At 41.9% G+C, this 19,635-nt stretch overlaps 1 protein-coding gene and 1 pseudogene across 1 annotated transcript in view; one reads left to right on the forward strand and one right to left on the reverse strand.

The window, feature by feature from the left end:
* CBFA2T2 (CBFA2/RUNX1 translocation partner 2) overlaps nt 1–19,236 on the reverse strand; it is a 141,858-nt gene extending 122,622 nt beyond the window's left edge. Inside the window, exon 1 of the mRNA XM_027558789.1 lies at nt 19,066–19,236. Coding sequence (XP_027414590.1) covers nt 19,066–19,099 — 34 coding nt within the window. The 5' untranslated portion in view covers nt 19,100–19,236. The remainder of the gene's footprint in view (nt 1–19,065) is intronic.
* LOC113903116 lies at nt 148–1,482 on the forward strand (annotated as a pseudogene).
* Nucleotides 19,237–19,635: the final 399 nt, after the last annotated feature.

Raw genomic sequence — 19,635 nt, forward strand, 5'->3', positions numbered from 1 at the left:
CTCACTACACAATACTGTTAATATCTAACTAGATACAAGGACCTATTCAAATGAGAAAAATTTACTCATCTGTTACTGACAGACCTTTCCCCAATGGTTTCTATTTTCGAATGTCAGCATTCAGGGTAAGTTTAGTAAAACCTTTAGCCCTGTTTTCCCCCTTAATGTGTGGAACCAAAATCAGTGTCATGTTCTAATATTTAATTGGCATCAACTGTCTGCCTGTTTTCCCTATAATTGAGAAGCAGGTTCATATGTAAACAGGACTGATCTCACAAATGCATAAACATACAAAGAGATCCTTTCCTTAAAATAAATCTGTGCTCCACACACGGCCAAACCCTTGCACAATAAATTAACTCTTCAGCAGCCTCCAAGTAAAAACTGAAGTGAAACCAATTAAGCCCTAATGGGATCCCAATTTCTTATTTCTGAAAGAAGTCTTAATAGATCCTTCTAAGTTTATAATCTTTATCAACCATCCATATAACCCTGTTAGACTTAGTTCCAAATCTGAAAATGTGCTACAATCAAAAAAGCTTTGATTACTGCATTTACAGCTTTCACTGCCACAACCAACATGTGCTTTAAAAAACTGGGAAATTTCAATTGCTTCAAAATGGAAATAACAGCCTTAATTAGAAAAGATGGCACTGCTCTGTAAAAACACCAAATGGCAGATGACGCTGGTGCTGTGGGAGGGCCCGGAGGAGGCCCCCGGGGGCCCTGGAATGGGAGGCCATGGTAGCTTCTGCGGAGGCTTTGGCAGTGGCATCTGGGGCCAGGGTTGAGGCCAAGGCAGAGAACGTGGACCTCGCAGAGGCAAGGCCGAGAGGACAAGTGGCTCCCCATTACCAAGCTGGGCTGCCTGGTCAAAGAAATGAAGATCAAGTCCCTGGAGGAGATCTATTTCTTCTCTCTGCTATCAAGGAATCTGAGATCGCTCACTTTTTCCTGGGAGCATCCCTTAATTAAGCAGACCTGTACTGACCAGCAGACCAGGTTCAAGGCATCTGTCACCGTCGGGAGTTACTCAAGGGCATGTCAGTTTGGGCATCAAGTACTCTATGGAGGTAGCCATCATCCTGGCCAAGCTCTCCATCATCCCTGTGTGATGAGACGGCTACTGGGGGAAAAAGATTGGAGCCCCACATGGTCCCTTGCAGGGTGACTGGCCGCTGTGGCTCTCTGCTGGTGCACCTCATCCCTGCCCCCAGGGGCACTGGTACTGTCTCAGCCCCTGTGCCCAAGCTCCTGATGATGGCTGGCATTGATGACTCCTCCTCTGCCAGCGGCTGCACTGCCACCTTGGGCAACTTCACCAAGGCCATTTTTGACACCATTTCCAAGACTCACAGTTACCTCATCCCTGATCTCCAGAAAGAGACAGTATTCGCTAAGTCTCTGTATCAGAATTCACTGCCCATCTTGTAAAGAGTCTCTGTGCAGAGGACCCAGGCTCCAGCTGTAGCTACCACATAATTTTATATGAGAAGAATAAAGTGAATGAAGCTAGAGAAAAAAAAACATGACGGATAAATTGTTGTCTCCAAACTTTGCATGCCCTAATAGTCTGCATAGTTATCCTATTCACTTTGGCCACCAAAAGGAATAAAGAAGCAGTTGTTAAAGGTTGTCAGATACCATGTCTGGTGGATGGTCTGAGGATTTTATGTTGAGGGTTTCCTCAGGATTTATTGCCTTTGAATTCATGGACACACAAGACTGTGGAATGAGAAGAATCTCAGAGATCCTTTATCTGTTGAATTTCCTATATTTAGAGCATTCTTTTGCCTCAACAAAAACCTGCACACCCACTATGTACACATAAGGTGCTCAAAATGAGTTCAAGGACTTAGAGGCAGCAAGAGCAGAGTACCTAGTCTTGGTCTTTGTGCTGATAAAAGCAGTTTCATAAAATGAGATGTTGTTGTTTAGTCACTGAGTCATGTCCAACTCCTTGTGACCCCCCCCCATGGACTGCAGCCCACCAGGCTCCTCTGTTCATGGGATTTCCCAGCAAGAAGACTGGAGTGGGTTACCATTTCCTTCTCCAGGGGATCTTCCTGACCCAGGAACTGAACCCATGTCTCCTGCATTGGCAGAGAGATTCTCTACCACTAAGCCACCAGGAAAGCCCCGGTAAGTGGGTAAGACCTCACTCAGTACTTCATGCTAATATCGGGCAATTCATCAGCAGTATATGCATGCAACACAAATGTCTACACAAGACAGCTCTCCCAGCCAGGCTTTTTACAGCTGATAATACAGTAAGCTTACAGTACCAGGCAAAATGTCACCATCTCAGAGTCAATATGATAGATGATTCCTCAGTGAGTCTAACCTAGGAACAAATTCTTTAGCTTGATATTCAAAGTGTCCCACAGTTCTGCCTCAACCTGCCTTTACTCTTGCTTTTATTAGTACATCCTGTACCTTCCAGACCAAGAGTTAGTAACTAAGGCCATTTCCCATCCCACTCTTATACAAACCTTGCCCATGGCCTATTTCAGTAATGGCTATAGGCTAGCAATTTCTATATTTTTAAAGTTGTTTAAAAAAAAAAGAGGAGGAGAATATGTGACAGAATCCATTATGTGTTCCATAAAGCCTAAAATATCTACTATTAAGCTCTTTATAGAAAAAGTTTGCCTATTGCTGGCTTATTCCAGTATCAGGCCCTGGCATGATTTTCTTTATTCCATTTCTCCCTCTTTGTATTTACCAATCCAAGATGGACCCACCCATCAAAATGCAACTAAGTAATATTCAGTGAAGCCTTTCTTGCTACTTTCAGTGAGATACACTCTTCCTCTTTTAAATCCATATCCTCTATCTCCCTTAGCACACTATATCCCTTCTAGTTTCCAAACCCCAAACTGAAACACATGGTCTGACAAAGCTATTGCATTAACCAAAATTATTTTAACTGCTTCTGTCTTGCCCGTTCAAATGCAACTTCACAGAGCCACCAGGGTGCTCTACTTAGAATACAATTGTAACGACGTCATTCCCTCATCCTTTCTGTTGTTCTCCATTAGCTACGGAATAAAATCCAAGCATAAACCTGTTCCCTGCCTGGTTCTCTACTCTCATCTTCTTCTACCCTTCTTCACCTAGCACTTTATACTTTAAATAACATATTTTCAATCCCTCCCCCAAAACCTGGTCCAGACTCAGCTTTCCCATCTCTTACCCTTTCTTTACTTGGGTCACACACTTTGTTGTTAGAAGTAAAAACAATTGATATATCATCTATGGAGAGTAATTTGGCAACATCTATCAAAATTATACAAATTGTACCCTTTGTCCAAGCAGTTCTACTTCTAGGAATCTAGTCAGCAGATTTATGAAATGGCATCTTTTACAAAGCTATGCAGCACTGTTTCTAACAGCAAAAGATTGGCATGTAAAATGTTCATCAGTAGTGGACTGTAGAAAAAAAAGTATTATGCATCCATACAATGAAATACAATGCAGAAAGAGGAAGTTCTTTTATCTATGGTATTATACGGCCTACAAGAATATATCTGCAAGGATACAGTAGAGACTAGTAATGCTAGCTGCCTCCAAGGAAGGCAAGTGTTGGCTGGAGCACAGAGGTGAAGGAGACAGTTCACTAAATAACCTTTGTACCTTTTAATTGTTGAATTATGTAAATATACTACCAGACCAAAACCTGATATTTTTTAAACAGTTGTTGGAGAAGCCTTTTCTGAAACACACCCATACATACATGCACATACGTTAGGTCAGATGCCTATCGGTGGTGGTTCTTATCATGCTATTATTACTGCTTACCATTGATAATGAAACATCAATCTGTTCCTCCCTCCACCACTGAACAACTTTTAAACTTCTCTGGCACTTTAGAATTCTCTTTATATCTGCCAGCGTCCTGTACTAGGGGCTTAATAAACGTTCCCCTGGTCAGGGAACTAGATTCCACATGCCACCACTAAATAAACAAAATATCTTTTTAAAAAAAGTTCACCTTCTAGTGTAACTAGCTTGGGTCACAGTAGAATACAGATATTAGTGAAAGTGAAGTCGCTTAGTCGTGTCCGACTCTTTTCGACCCCGTGGACTGTAGCCTATCAGGCTCCTCTGTCCATGGGATTCTCCAGGGAAGAATACTGGAGTGGGTTGCCATTTCGGCCCCTGAAATAAATGATTTATTGAACTCAATTAGCAGAATAAAGAGAACCAAGAGACTCAAGAAAAAGATAATCAACAATTGATTCTAGGATTTCAAATTTCTATTTAAAAACCATGGCTTTAATGGAAACTCTCCTTATTTATCTAATCATTCCTTAGAGTCCAACAGCCACAAAATTAGCATGGACTATTTAGAGACCTATAGGACGCTCAGAACAATTCAAGCATTGGTATCCATGACTACAGTTAATGTGCTCAGTGGCTCGGAGGCATGTCTGGCATCCCATCTCCTCCCCAAGAAGTTCACTACCTCCATCAATTGAACCAGAATCTTTGCTTCAGTATTTCCCAATACAACTCTCCCCAACAGCATCAGTTATAAGAGAAAAAGATGGACAATCACTGTCTGAACTTAATTAAAACCCAGTTGTCAAAGCTTTCACTACAAGAGCAATCAACAAAAATCTATGTTAGGACATACAGGGCAAGACAAACTGGAAGATCTTTTTTTTTTTATTATTTTTTTTTTTGGAAGATCTTTGAAGACAGGGACTGAATTTTATCCACCTGGGAAGCCCCTAGAACCATCAGCACCTAGAACCATCCCTGCGGCTAACGGCTCCACAATATAGTTGTTACATGAACAGCTTCACTTAAGACTATAAAGGGGATTTTTACTTTATCTGTATTGTTTAAACATCTAAAATATATTCATGCATTACAAAATCATTGATCTAATAACAAATAGTGTCTAGAACATGCTTTTACAATTCCTCAATTGATTCTCATCTTGTCAGGTAGACAGGGATGGTATAGCTGTCCATTTTTCACAGATGATAAAAGCCATTCAAAATCCAAATATGAATTGTCCAAGGTTGCACTGCTTGTGAGCTGAAGATAAAAGGAAGCACTGGGATGATACCCATGTTTTCACTTATTACACATCTAACCAAAAAGAAAACAACGTCCCCTCACAGATTCAACTCCCAAAAACCTACACCCTTGCATTCTATCTGTGTGATAGTGACCAAATCACCTTACTCCTGAACTTTATATGAAATAAGAGGATGAGAATACTACTACTCACTGATTGCTGTAAAAATCAGATGTGTGAAAACTATTCTGACATTTAAGTGGTAGTTGCTATTATTTCTGTTAATGATATGTAAATAAGAAATGACTGTGTTGACTCCAACAGAAGACAGACTCTATATTATAAAAGAGAATATGCCTTTAAGTAGAAACAAGACAACCAAAATTGATTTTACCCAAATACACTGTTTCTTTAACAACTAATTCTAAAAGTAAAACACCCAACCAGCAAATGGAACTCTCATAGATCTCTAGTAAAAATGCAAAATGGTACAGTGCAGCCACTTCAAAAAATACTTTGGGCATTTCTTAAGATGTTAAACACGAAATTACCTAGAACCCAGCAAACCCACTCCTAAGTATTTACCCAAGAGAAATGAAGACATGTGTGCAAAAGACATAAATGTTTAGAGTTTCATTCATATCATCAAAACAGGAAACAACACAAATGTCCATTAACTAGTAGACAGACTGATTTAAAAAATTACAATATATCCATACAGTGGAATGCTTCTCAGCAATAAAAGGGAACTACAGATATATACAACATGGATGATTTTCAAACAATTATAGTAAGTGAAAGATATCAGATACAAAGGCTACATATCGTACAGTTTCATTCATATGACATGGAAAAGGCAAAAAACTAGAGAGAAAGATAGAAACCACTAGAGGGGCAAAAACTAGTATAGTAGTTAGCTGCTGCTGCTGCTGCTGCTAAGTCGCTTCAGTCATGTCCGACTCCGTGTGACCCCATAACGGAAGCCCACCGGGCTCCCCCGTCCCTGGGATTCTCCAGGCAAGAACACTGGAGTGGGTTGCCATTTCCTTCTCCAATGCATGGAAGTGAAAAGTGAAAGTGAAGTTGCTCAGTTGTGTCCGACTCTTCGAGACCCCATAGACTGCAGCCTACCAGGCTCCTCCGTCCATGGGATTTTCCAGGCAACAGTACTGGAGTGGGGTGCCACTGCCTTCTCCTATAGTAGTTAGTAGGGGCTGCCAAATGAAGGGAAAGGAGCATGAGGTAACTATTGGGGATGATGGAAATAATCTATATCTTGGTTGGTGTGATGATTACAATTGCATCTATTTGTCAAAACTCACAGAACTGTACCCTTAAAAAAGAATAAAGTTTACTATATGTAAATTATACCTCAAAAACATGACTAAAAGAGAAAGAAAAACTAAACTACTCCGTTTACACATCTGGGGGAAAAAGGAATAGTTAATTATCACAATATTTATGCTCAGTTTGGTTCAGTATTTGCTTAAGAAATTTTAGCTAAACCACCTAACAACTGCTGGGTTAAACCTCTCTGAGGAGGCTTTACAGGGATACCCTGTTTTCAGAGAAACCATTCTCTCTCTTTAATCACTAGTTTCATTATTTTGACAGTGCTCACTCCAGCAGTCACTACTACTTGACTTTCATTCACAGCCACCTACTTCCTTCCAATGCTCTCCCCATTCCAAAACTCCAAAAAAGGCAACCTACAGTTCTCACCTACAAATGTATCTGAGAAATGAGCACTCTTAAATTCCTTACTTGGAATTTCAAAGGCCAACCACTCAACAGCAAATCACTCTGCCTTTTTCACAAGACAAAAATATTTAAATTTCACTATGTGCCAAAACCAACCAGTCACATATATATATGCTGCTGCTAAGTCGCTTCAGTCGTGTCCGACTCCATGCGACCCCATAGACGGCAGCCCACCAGGCTCCCCCGTCCCTGGGATTCTCCAGGCAAGAACACCGGAGTTCGTTGCCATTTCCTTCTCCAGTGCATGGAAGTGAAAAGTGAAAGGGAAGCCGCTCAGTTGCGTCCAACTCCTAGCGACCCCATGGACTGCAGCCTACTAGGCTCCTCCATCCATGGGATTTTCCAGGCAAGAGTAATGGAGTGGGGTGCCGTTGCCTTCTCCAACGGGTTGCCATTGCCTTCTCCAACATACGTATATATATATATATATATATATATATATATATATATATATATATACAGACACAAATAGCTGTCAAAAGACGGGAAGCAAAAAGCAAAGGAGTAAAGGAAAGATATACTCATTTGAATGCAGAGTTCCAAAGAATAGCAAGGAGAGATAAGAAAGCCTTCCTCAGCAATGCAAAGAAATAGAGGAAAACAACAGAATGGGAAAGACTAGAGATCTCTTCAAGAAAATTAGAGATACCAAGGGAACATTTCATGCAAAGATGGGCTCAATAAAGGACAGAAATGGTATGGTCCTAACAGAAGCAGAAGATATTAAGAAGAGGTGGCAAGAATACACAGAAGAACTATACAAAAAAAGATCTTCATGACCCAGATAATCACGATGGTGTGATCACTCACCTAGAGCCAGACATCCTGGAGTGTGAAGTCAAGTGGGCCTTAGGAAGCATCACTACAAAAAAAGCTAGTGGAGGTGATGGAATTCCAGTTGAGCTATTTCAAATCCTGAAAGATGATGCTGTGAAAGTGCTGCACTCAATATGCCAGCAAATTTGGAAAACTCAGCAGTGGCCACAGGACTGGAAAAGGTCAGTTTTCATTCCAATCCCAAAGAAAGGCAATGTCAAAGAATGCTCAAACGACCTCACAATTGCACTCATCTCACACACTAGTAAAGTAATGCTTAAAATTCTCCAAGCCAGGCTTCAGCAATACGTGAACCGTGAACTTCCAGATGTTCAAGCTGGTTTTAGAAAAGGCAGAGGAACCAGAGATCAAATTGCCAACATCTGCTGGATCAAAAAAGCAAGAGAGTTCCAGAAAAACATCTATTTCTGCTTTATTGACTATGCCAAAGCCTTTGACTGTGTGAATCACAATAAACTGTGGAAAATTCTTCAAGAGATGAGAATACCAGACCACCTGACCTGTCTCTTGAGAAACCTGTATGCAGGTCAGGAAGCAACAGTCAGACCTGGACATGGAACAACAGACTGGTTCCAAATAGGAAAAGGAGTACGTCAAAGCTGTATATTGTCACCCTGCTTATTTAACTTATATGCAAAGTACATCATGAGAAACACTGGGCTGGAGAAAGCACAAGCTGGAATCAAGATTGCCAGGAGAAATATCAATAACCTCAGATATGCAGATGACACCACCCTTATGGCAGAAAGTGAAGAAGAACTAAAAAGCCTCTTGATGAAAGTGAAAGAGGAGAGTGAAAAAGTTGGCTTAAAGCTCAACATTCAGAAAACGAAGATCATGGCATCTGGTCCCATCACTTCATGGCAGACAGACAGGGAAACAGCGGCTGACTTTATTTTCCTGGGCTCCAAAATCACTGCAGATGGTGATTGCAGCCATGAAATTAAAAGATGCTTACTCCTTAGAAGGAAAGTTATGACCAACCTAGAGAGCATATTCAAAAGCAGAGACATTACTTTGCCAACAAAGGTCCGTCTAGTCAAGGCTATGGTTTTTCCAGTGGTCATGTATGGATGTGAGAGTTGGACTGTGAAGAAGGCTGAGCGCCTAAGAATTGATGCTTTTGAACTGTCGTGTTGAAGAAGACTCTTGAGAGTCCCTTGGACTGCAAGGAGATCCAACCAGTCCATCCTAAAGGAGATCAGTCCTGGGAGTTCATTGGAAGGACTGATGTTGAGGCTGAAACTCCAATACTCTGGCCACCTGATGCGAAGAGCTGACTTCTCATTTGAAAAGACCCTGATGCTGGGACAGATTGAGGGCAGGAGGAGAAGGGGACGACAGAGGATGAGATGGTTGGATGGCATCATCAACTCGATGGACATGGGTTTGGGTAGACTCCGGGAGTTGGTGTTGGACAGGGAGGCCTGGCGTGCTGCAGTTCATGGGGTCACAGAGTCCGACACGACTGAGGACTGAATTGATACATCAAATTTCTATAAGTTGAGTTACATCTATTTTTTAGTATGTTTGTTACATTTAATTTTTTTTTTAATTTATTTCAATTGGAGGCTAATTACTTTACAATATTGTAGTGGTTTTTGCCATACATTGACATGAATCAGCCATGGGTATACATGTGTTCCTCATCTTGAACCCTCCTCCCAACTCCCTCCTCATCCCATCCCTCTGGGTCATCCCAGTGCACCAGCCCTGAGCACCCTGTCTCATGCATCGAACCTGGACTGGTGATCTGTTTCACATATGATAGTATACATGTTTCAATGCTCTTAAATCACTGAGAAGTTATCCCAAAGTAACTTCTGAGTTCAATATACTGACCACATACCCTTAGACTAAAGACAAAAAAACTATAAACAAAGAGGTTTATAAACTGAATTTCATAGTAACATGGGTTAGCAATCTTGGAGCTATTTTCAGTATATTCTAGGTTTGGACAAATAAATACATTATGGATTATGTGAGTCAGGTTTACAATCCCTAGGTAAGAGAAGGGGCTTAAAAATACAGGAAAAATAAGATAAAGGCTAAATAAACTCTGTGGTATTGGAGGTGTTAGTATGAACACACAATTCTGAAACCAAGTTTCCTTATCAAGTTTATGATCAATCTCTCTATCCAAAATTTGATTCCCTCTCTTGTAGTACTCAAGCTTGTGCTAACTGAACACTAATCAACAAAAGTCAGATGACTAAAACTGCTATTACTGACAACATCATTAAGCAACTAAAATTGCTATTATGAACATCATCATTAACGTACAAACTCAGGTTGCTTCTCCAGTACAAGATGAATGGTCCCAGAGCCATGGACCACTTTGGCTGGAGAATCATAAACCAGAGACATCCTGACTTCCCAAAACTACAAATAAGAAATGTCACAGTAATGCCACATAACAATTAGTCCCAGCCTCTTTGTTCTTCCTCTAAAACATAACCCTAACTCAAAGACCAGGTGGGTTTGAAATCCATACTTTGCTGCAAACTCCTATTGTCAGAGTTTGGCTTTCAGTACTGCAGGCATAGGAGCTCTCTGCTCAGTTTCAGTTTTTATTATATTTAGATAAAAATAAAAATAAACTTAGATATATGTGTATATATATGTATGTGTATATGTGTGTGTATATATATATGTGTGTATATATAGACATAGATTTCTTAGCTCTGCCCATTGAAAGGATCTGAAAGCAATGACAACCTATAGCAATGAGCATACATAGGAACTAGATCTTGATTTCTAAATAATTTTATCCACTAACAGAAATTAGGAGAGAAACACTTTAGAGAAATAGCTGATTCCAAAGTTCAGGTAGGAAGATAAGCTTGGAACATCTTTTTTGTGCCAAAAAGGAACTGGTTCAAGAATGTTAGGAACTTGTCAAAAGCTAGCTTGAAGGGGTTCCCACTGCCGAATCTGGGACAATGTGAAAACCACAAAAAATAATGACAGTAACAGATTATGACCTACTGCATAAAATATGAATCCATATTAATACATACAAATAAAGGTAAGAAAATGCTCTCCAGCAGAATATTAACCAATAAGCAAAGAATAAAACTGATAAGCTGAAAAGCAAAAAATAAAAACTGAAAGCACAGTTCTGTAATATGAAAGCACAACCATCATAGTAATAACTGACTCAGGCAAACATCAACAGATGTTACAACTACTGGATAAAAGTTTGATGAAATCAAGGTATTTACATGGACTCACCATCTCCCATAACATTACTAACTAAAAAGGAAAACATTAAACTCTATAGTGGAAAAACCTGACAGACATCATCTTAAATAAGTGATCAAAGTTAACATCATCAGTACTGAACAAATGGATATCAAATGCTTCCTGATATGATGCAATGGGAAGGATATAACATTACTCTGCAATATTCCCATCAAAATGCATAATCTGAATCTATTCATAAGGAAGGCAAATTCAAATTGAGAGACACTCTTTGAAATAAACAGCCTATACCATTCAAAAAAGACAAGATCATGAAAGATAAGTCTGAAGGGTTCTTTCAAACTAAGTAGACTGGAGATTAAACAAATATTTTATGCAGATCCTGGATTGGATCCTAGATTAGAAAAAATTTTCCCTATAAAAAACACTGAAACAAATGGCAAAATTTGAATAAAGTCAGTATATTAGATAATAATATTATAACCAATCTGTATTTCCTGATTTTGGAAAGAACATTGTTGTGGTTACATAAGAGAATGTCTTAGTTTACTGAAAATATACATTATCATATTTAGGGTAAAGAAGTATCATATTTGTAACTTACTCTAGTTTCAAAAATTAATATGCATAGGTAAAAAGAATATAGGGACCTCCCTGGTGGTCCAGTGGTTAAGAATCCAGCTTCCAGTGCAGGGGATGGTGGTTCAATGCCTGGTGAGGGAACTAAGATCCCACATGCTTTGGGGCCACTGAGCCCCTAAGGCGCAACTGCTGAGCCCAAGAACAACTGCTGAGCCCATGAGCCACAACTAAAGAAAAGCCCTTAAGGAGGAGCTTATGAAAACTTGAACTCCTAAGCTCCTAGCAGCTCCAGGCAGCTAGTGAATGAATGCCAGAGGAGCTAAGACCATCATCTCCTCTTCCCCACCTCAGAACCTGCCTCTTCTAAGCCACTGCTACTTTTAATTTAGGCCATTAAGACTTGCTTTCTGCCAGCTTCTGCCCTGTAAGGTTGATGCAACTTCTCAAGAGAGAAACAAAATGAATCATAATCACTTTCTCAATATTAAGGACAAAGAAATACTGCCAGATTTTTGGTGGAAAAAAATATCACTAGTGTTTTAACTTCTATGGGGGATGGGAGAGGGAGAGGATAGTGGTAAGGAGACAGTAAACCAGCTAAAAACTATGTGAAATAGAGGAAATGGTGATTTTGATTAGTGAACCTCTAGGGATATAAGGTAACAATGAATAAATCTGTGCTATCTGAATGTCTGTTCTCATGTGGCTTCAAAAAATTAAAAGCAGGCAGGACCTTTGCATTGAGATGGCTAAGTTAACAAAGGAATAAGGGAAACATCTGTATGAGAGGAAAAGGTCAAAGCAGTGTGTCAAGGGAACTCTGCTATGCCTGGTATTAACATTTCACTTGAATTGCTGGAGAGGTCAGATTACATATTTGTCGCCATCAGCTAATTTAATTGAAAGGTCTAGCCAACTCCAAAGCTATCAATTCAGACAGAAGGATACCTAGCTTCGAGTACCTCTGAGTTTTACTTTGATTTCTGCATTTAATTACAGGAATATAAAATAGAGGGGCAGAACCATATTTTAAAGAGCCACATTCCAAAGTAAAGGTTCACTGTATAGTCCATATACTATATTTGATGATCCATATTTGACAGATCCTCACAGGGCCATGCAAAATTAGCATGGACATTTCTTGGGCTTTTGATGTTCACTGCCATCATGTGCTTCACTGCTAAAATCAGGAAACATATGGGATGAATTGGTAAAGGCTGCTGAGAGTTTCTGCTGCCTTTTTGTTTTCTGTTTTTAATTCAGGGCTAAGGCCAATTCAGAATACCTCTAAACAAGACCAAGATCTAATACAGCACTCTTTAAACCATATCCATTCCCAGGATATTTTTAAATAAGAAAAGATGTTAGGGAAAGAAAGGTGTTGAAGAAAAATGACGGGAAATCAAGTATCTTCAGGGAACACTGGGATCCTTGGGAACATATGTCTAAAAACGTATAGTTTAGCTAGTGAAAAGAAGCAGCCACATGGCAGAGAGTGAAAAACGTGGGTTTTGGACTCAGATCTCAGTGAATTCAGTTATCAGGACTGAACGAAGTGTGAATAGTGTGTCTGCTACTGGTTAACTCTGTGACCTAGGGGAATTTATTTAACTTCTCTGAGACTTATTTTCTCATCTGTAAAACAGAGATACTAACTCCCTCTCAAGGATGTTTTAAGAATTACAGAGATAACATACATGAAAGGAGGTTCCCAGGTGGCATAGTGGTAAAGATTGGCCTGCCAATGCAGGTGACATAAGTGGTTTGGGTCTGATCCTGTGTTGGGAAAATCACCTGGAGTAGGAAATGGCAACCCGCTCTAGTATTCTTGCCATAGAAAATTCCATGGACAGAGGAGTCTGGCGGGCTACAGTCCATGGGTTCAAAAAGAGTTGGACACAACTGAGTACAACATATATGAAAAGTGCCCCCCAGCAGAAAATCTAGCAAAGACTTTTTTGTTAAAGAATTCAACTGGACTTAAAGTCAGATTCAGTTGACATATCTGCTATAGACTCATTTTACAAGTTTAATTTATGATACCCCAACTGCTATAATTTCAGATAGCCTCAAGGCCTTGGAGAGGCCTGAGACAAAAACCAGAGACAGAGGCAAAAGTTACTTAACCAGCCATAATAAAACCCAGAGACAGACTCTGTCACATGTAAATATACTAGCTCATATTGCACATGGGGCCAGTCAATACAGCGCCAGAAAGACCCCTCCTCTTTGTAATTTTACTAAAGCAGAAACGATAACTAGGGGAGAGAGTCTCCCTCAGCCTTTAAACTTTCAGGGATCTTAAGTAAATCTTTACAACTGAATGATCACTTTCTATGAAGTTCAAAACAATACCCTAAAATTAAGAATTGAGGCTAAAACCAGCAGTAAGAAATTTTACTTCCTCATCTTTCCTCCTGTTTTCCTTACCCTGGAGGAAGTATGAACTCAGGGAATTAACTCATCTTTATCCTAGTGCTACACGCATCCACTGTACTCTTATTTAAACCACCTTTCTGGTTTAAAGGCTTCCCTGATGGCTCAGAGGTTAAAGTGTCTGCTTGCAATGCAGGAGACCTGGGTTCGATCCCTGGGTCGGGAAGATGCCCTGGAGAAGGAAATGGCAACCCACTCCAGAATTCTTGCCTGGAGAATCCCATGGACGGAGGAGCCTGGTGGGCTACAAAGAGTCGGACACGACTGAGCGACTTCACTTTCTTTCACTTTCCAGTCTAAAAGCTTTCAGCAGCTACCTTAATGTTAAGAAGTCAGGCTCTGTGGTCACAAAAGATCTAGATTTTAAACTGTTCATTTATTAGCTCTATGTATTTCCAGGTGGCACCAGTGGTAAAGAACCCACCTGCCAATGCAGATAGATGTAAGGGATGCGGGTTCGATCTCTGGGTAAGGAAGATCCCCTGGAGGAAGAAAAGGCAACCCACTCCAGTATTCTTGCCTAGAGAATCCCATGGACAGAGGAGCTTGGCAGGCTAGTTCACAGGGCTGCACAGAGTCGGACATGACTGAATAGACTTAGCATGCACAGGTGAGATCTGAGTCAATTTCCTAGTTTGTAAAACAGGATATATAAATAAAAGTATTAAAAGGCAAAAGGTGGCCCAAAATAAACATTCAATATTAGTCATCATTATTATGAGGCAAGGGTTAACCTCATTTATAGATCAAATAAACAAACAACTGGGTCTCAGAGGTAGAGTAACTTCCCAGTAGAATGGAACCTCAAACCCAAATTCTGCTTTTTCCATTATGCCAAACAATCTATCTCATGTATGAAAGTGAAAGTCGCTCAGTTGTGTTCAACTCTTTGGGACCCCATGGCCTATACAATCCATAGAATTCTCCAGGCCCGAATTGTGGAGTGGGTACCCTTCTCCAAGGCATCTTCCCAACCCACGGATTGAACCCAGGTCTCCTGCATTGCAGGCAGATTCTTTACCAGCTGAGCCACAAGGGAAGCCCCAGAATACTGGAGTGGGTAGCCTATCCCTTCTCCAGCGGATCTTCCCAATCCAGGAATGAAACCGGGGTCTCCAGCATTGCAGGCGAATTCTTTACCAACTGAGCTCTCAGGGAAGCCCTATCTCATGTCTATCCCTGTCGTTTTAAACAGGCTACTAACTGCAATTTACTAGTCTTTATTGTGTGGTCACAGGTTATGGATGTTTTTAATCTTATTCCATTTTTTCTTTTCATATCATGATAGTCTGGGAGGAAAACTGACTGAACACACCAGTGTGCCACAGCAGGTGATGACCCAGGGGAAAAGACGAGACCCAGTTTCTCCTTGTCAGTATTCTTACCTGGAATAGCCTCTCTCCTCTCCAAGTGCATTTGCTGCTTTTAAATCTGCTATGATCTGGGCTCGAATAAGTACCCTAGGACTAGTGAGGGTACCTCTAAGCCTGAAGAACAAAGGAAATACCAACTTTCCAAACCAGAAGGAGCGAGTCATGCATGTAGGGAGAACTACCTTCAGAAGAATAACAAGGGACACAGCTAGACACAGACAACACTCATAGGAAGGGAGCAGGATAATTAAATTCCATATCCTCAGATGGGAAGAAAGCCAGCTGATGTAGTCTAAGTAAGTCAGCTTCCCAGGGTGGCAAAGGATGGAGAGTGGACCTGGAGGAGCCAACAGAAGGGACCTAATTCTACCTCAGAGAGTCTTCCTGGTGCACTTTCACATCTCTTCTTTCATCCTAATGGCTAAGTGCCAGATAAGGAAAGAGTTACTGAATGGGACAGTTCTCACCCCTTTTGAAGAGTACTGCTTATCTACCATAAAATATTTATGGGTGAGTTTTTCACTAATTGAGTATGGTCATTTATCATCCCACTTGTAACTGTTCAGAAGTCTTTTAGGTTCAAGAATTTACGTATCTTTCTCCACATTTGTGGATTTTGCACTTACCTACTAGGCAAATTAAATCACAATAATGCAGATACTATCACAACCCTCAAGGAACTTAATACTTAGGAGTTTGCACTCATATCTTAAGATATGGTAAGAAGACAGAATGAGTGCCACCAGAGGAAAGAGCTGTTGTGCTATGAAAAGTTCGAGGACAGGTTTCGTTGCCATCCAGCCCCTGGCAGGCATAACTTCAGCCAGAACTCACTGTTATCTATTAACAAGGTTTCCCACAGGTCCAGATCTGGAGAACCACTCACCAAGCCCTCAAGAGCCCCCAGTTTCCACTCTACACCCTCAGCCAAAAAGGTTCATGCCTCATTCTCCTGGAAGAAGTCCCTCTCCTTCCAAATGTCACCTCCTTACCTGAACCTTACTTGGACCCTCAAAGAACAATTACAATGTGCCTACTCTGCATTCCCAAAAGCCTTTACTTTGAGAACTTAAAGAACTTTATCATTATCCATGTATTTGTACGGGACCTCTATTAGATTGGGGCTTCCCTGGTGGCTCAGATGGTAAAGAATCTGCCTGCAATGTGCGAGACCTGGGTTCAATCCCTGGGTTGGGAAGATCCTCTGGAGAAGGGAAAAGCTACTCACTCCAGTATACTGGCCTGGAGAATTCCATGGACTGGGGTCGCAAAGAGTCGGACACGACTGAGCGACTTTCACTTCACTTCACTTCTACTAGATTGTGAGATTCCAAGTCATCTGTATCCTTAGCCACTAATAGCACTCAAAACAGTATGCCAGGCCCAGTGTAAGTATTCTACATATATTAACACATACATTCTACTAATATGTACATCACAGTAAGTCATCACAGTAAAACTGAAAAGGAGATGACAGGAACTCTCTTCTCAATTTTACAAGAGAGGAAAATTAAGTGCACAGGAAGGTTAAGTAGTGCTGAAAGTCTCAAAGCTAGTAAGGACTAGACCCCAGGATTTCAATCTAGGCACAACTTCAGAACTGAATTTCAACAGACATCATGGGTTGAGGGGAAGGTCGAACTACAAGATCAGTGGTCTCCACCACAGGGAGCACAGTTACTATTCACACACTGGGGTGTGGAAAGCCAAACACTGGAACTTCTACTTATATTTGTTTCAGTTCATCCTTTTGTAAAACGTCTATTTTTGCACATGTTATAAAATGTACATAATAGACAGTACAGTCAACACTGTAATAGTAACTTAAACACACATAATGTGTGTGCATACTCAACCATATTTACTGATACAAAGAACATTAAAACCATTTGAGGCCACTATTCTAGACTATTTCCTCCAGGGACTCAATTCCTCCATTCTCTCTGCCTAGCACTTTAGTTAAAAAACACTAGCCAATCAAGATTATAGGTGAACTTCAGAGAGGTAAGAGTTTGCTCTTATTTATATTTGGAAGCCCTACATCAGCTCAAGGTCCCGGTGCTTAGCAGATGGTCAATGTATCATGAGATACATTGTATCATGAGAACCTAACTGTATCATGAGAACCTCATTTTAAAAAATTCTCTTCAGGAAAAAAACAAAGTCTCTCAACATTTTAATGCAACTTATAAATACTTCCGGATTAAAAAAAAAAAACATACTAAGCACATTGCCTAGAAATGTTATATAGAATTCTCTTAGGAAGACTATAAACAAACAAACAAAAAACAAACCTTAGTTACATAATAGAACCAAAAAATTGTACTTTAGAGCTTAAACAGAAAACTGCATAAAAGGGATGTGGGCATTAAAAAAAAATCTAAGTTCATATTAAAGGTCCTTCCACTATACAGAGATAGTGTAACTTTGTCAGACCTAAAGGTCACCTCTGCTAGTCTCTGCTGAGTTAAACTCCAAGAGGAATAGATTAAACTTTCCAAAGCAGCAACTGCAGACTTGACTATGAAGAGGCATTAGCTGGGTCCACCTACCTACTCTGCATTTCTTCAATCCAACATTTAATGGGCATCAAACAAAGAAGAGAGGCTGTGTAAAGCCCCCCTTTTATGGGTGGAAGAACCTGAGCTCTGAGGCTAAATCCACAAGGTTCCTCCCGTCCTCAGCTTCATCCTCTGCACAATGGGCATATACAAATACTTAATTCTTATCTATGTTACCAGGATTAAATGACAGAAAACATGCAAAACGGATTTATCTGTTTCCTCATTGAACGTGTCTCTCTCCCTTCCCCCAGCTAAAACTCAAATCTTGAGTCTGGTTTATCTAGTTTGCTGCTATATTCCCAGGGCCAAAATGGTTCTTTTTATTTAATAAATGATTTAGTAAGTACCAAATGAATAGAATGCAAACTGCCTGTTGCTCAAAAAATGTTGGCTATTATGGCTATTATTGCTAACAAGAAACAATGAAAATTTTATTAAGAGACCCACACCTCCTCCAAAGATCTCACATTTCTAGGAGGTACAGTTAATAAATGCTGAAAAGGAGAAATGAAGGTAAGAAAAACAACTGGATCATAAAGCAGGACTAACCTAAAATAAAATTAAAATCTCAAATAAATACACAATCAGAGCTGAATTTCGAGCTTTCCCGAGTGAGGTTCACCCTGGATGAGGTTTAACAGCGATTACAATAATGACAGTTTACACGCCTGTATGTGCCAGAGTCCGTATCAAGCCTCCTATTTGGCCTCACAAAACCCTGAACCGGGGTGGGGAAGGGCTGGAGATGTTCTTCTCGCCTTCATTTTGCAGAAGGGGGAACTGAGGCTCAGAGAGACCCAAGGTCACCGTCTGTAAGCGGAGGAGCCGCAATGTGAACCCCGGCAGTCAGACCCCTGAGCCTGCACTCAACAGGCCCCTCAGAGGGGCCATCCTCGCCTCTTCCACCATCCGCCACACATCCCTCGAAATTGGATGTGTGTAATATTTCTCTAGGGCCGGACTTAGTGGCCCCGGCGCCAGGAGAACAAAACAATCCTTGTCCGCCGGCAAGTTAGATGGACGCCGGCCCGGCCGGGTCTCCGAGGCCGCGGTGCCCAGAGACTCGCGCACACCACGAGCTCCGAGCTCTCGAGCGGTGCAGGAGGCTCCTGGGCGGCCCTAGGAGCCCGGGAAGGCCCGGCCTGCCGGGTGACCTTGGATCTGCCGCCCTTCTTGGGGCCTCAGTTTACCAGCCTGGCCTCGCGCCGGCTCGCGCCTGTGGAGCTGCAGGCCTTCACACGCCCCCCTCAGCCGCCCGCTTTCCCGCCCCGCTTACGCTGGAAGGCGGCCGCTCCAGGGACGCCCACCATCGCCCAGCGCCGCTGCCGCGCACCTCCGCCTCCACTCGCGGCCCGGGTCCCCCGCAGGCCCCGCTGCGGGACCTGTAGCCGCCAAGCTAGCCGACCCCAGAGACTCTGCTGCCGCCACCGCCGCCGCCGCCGTTAGGCCGCGCGCCGCCCCGCCCCCTAGTTGGCCCCGCCCCGCCAGCCGGGCACGCCCCCGCCGCGCGTTCTCGCTCGCCAGACCAACGCACGCGGAAGCCTGGCCCCTAGACCGACTCCCGCTAAACCTCGCCTCCTGACCTGCTCCGCCCCTTCCGCGCGAACCTACTACCCTATCCCGGAGCACCCTGCTTCTCAGTCCCGGCCCCCTTGCGTCACGCGCGCCCATCACGTGCAAGTTCCACTCTTCAGGCTTAGGGATTCCAGCTGTGGCCAAGGCAACTGCCAGAACCCAGAGGCGGAGCCCTAGGGGGCGGAGCTTAGGGGGGGAGGGCGAATTGCCTCACCTGAGTTCTCCAGGTTAAGGTCCTTTCGCCTTTGCGCCTGTCTTTAGGCAACTCACT

This window comes from Bos indicus x Bos taurus, chromosome 13 (assembly GCF_003369695.1).
Source record: "Bos indicus x Bos taurus breed Angus x Brahman F1 hybrid chromosome 13, Bos_hybrid_MaternalHap_v2.0, whole genome shotgun sequence".
NCBI lineage: Eukaryota > Metazoa > Chordata > Mammalia > Artiodactyla > Bovidae > Bos > Bos indicus x Bos taurus.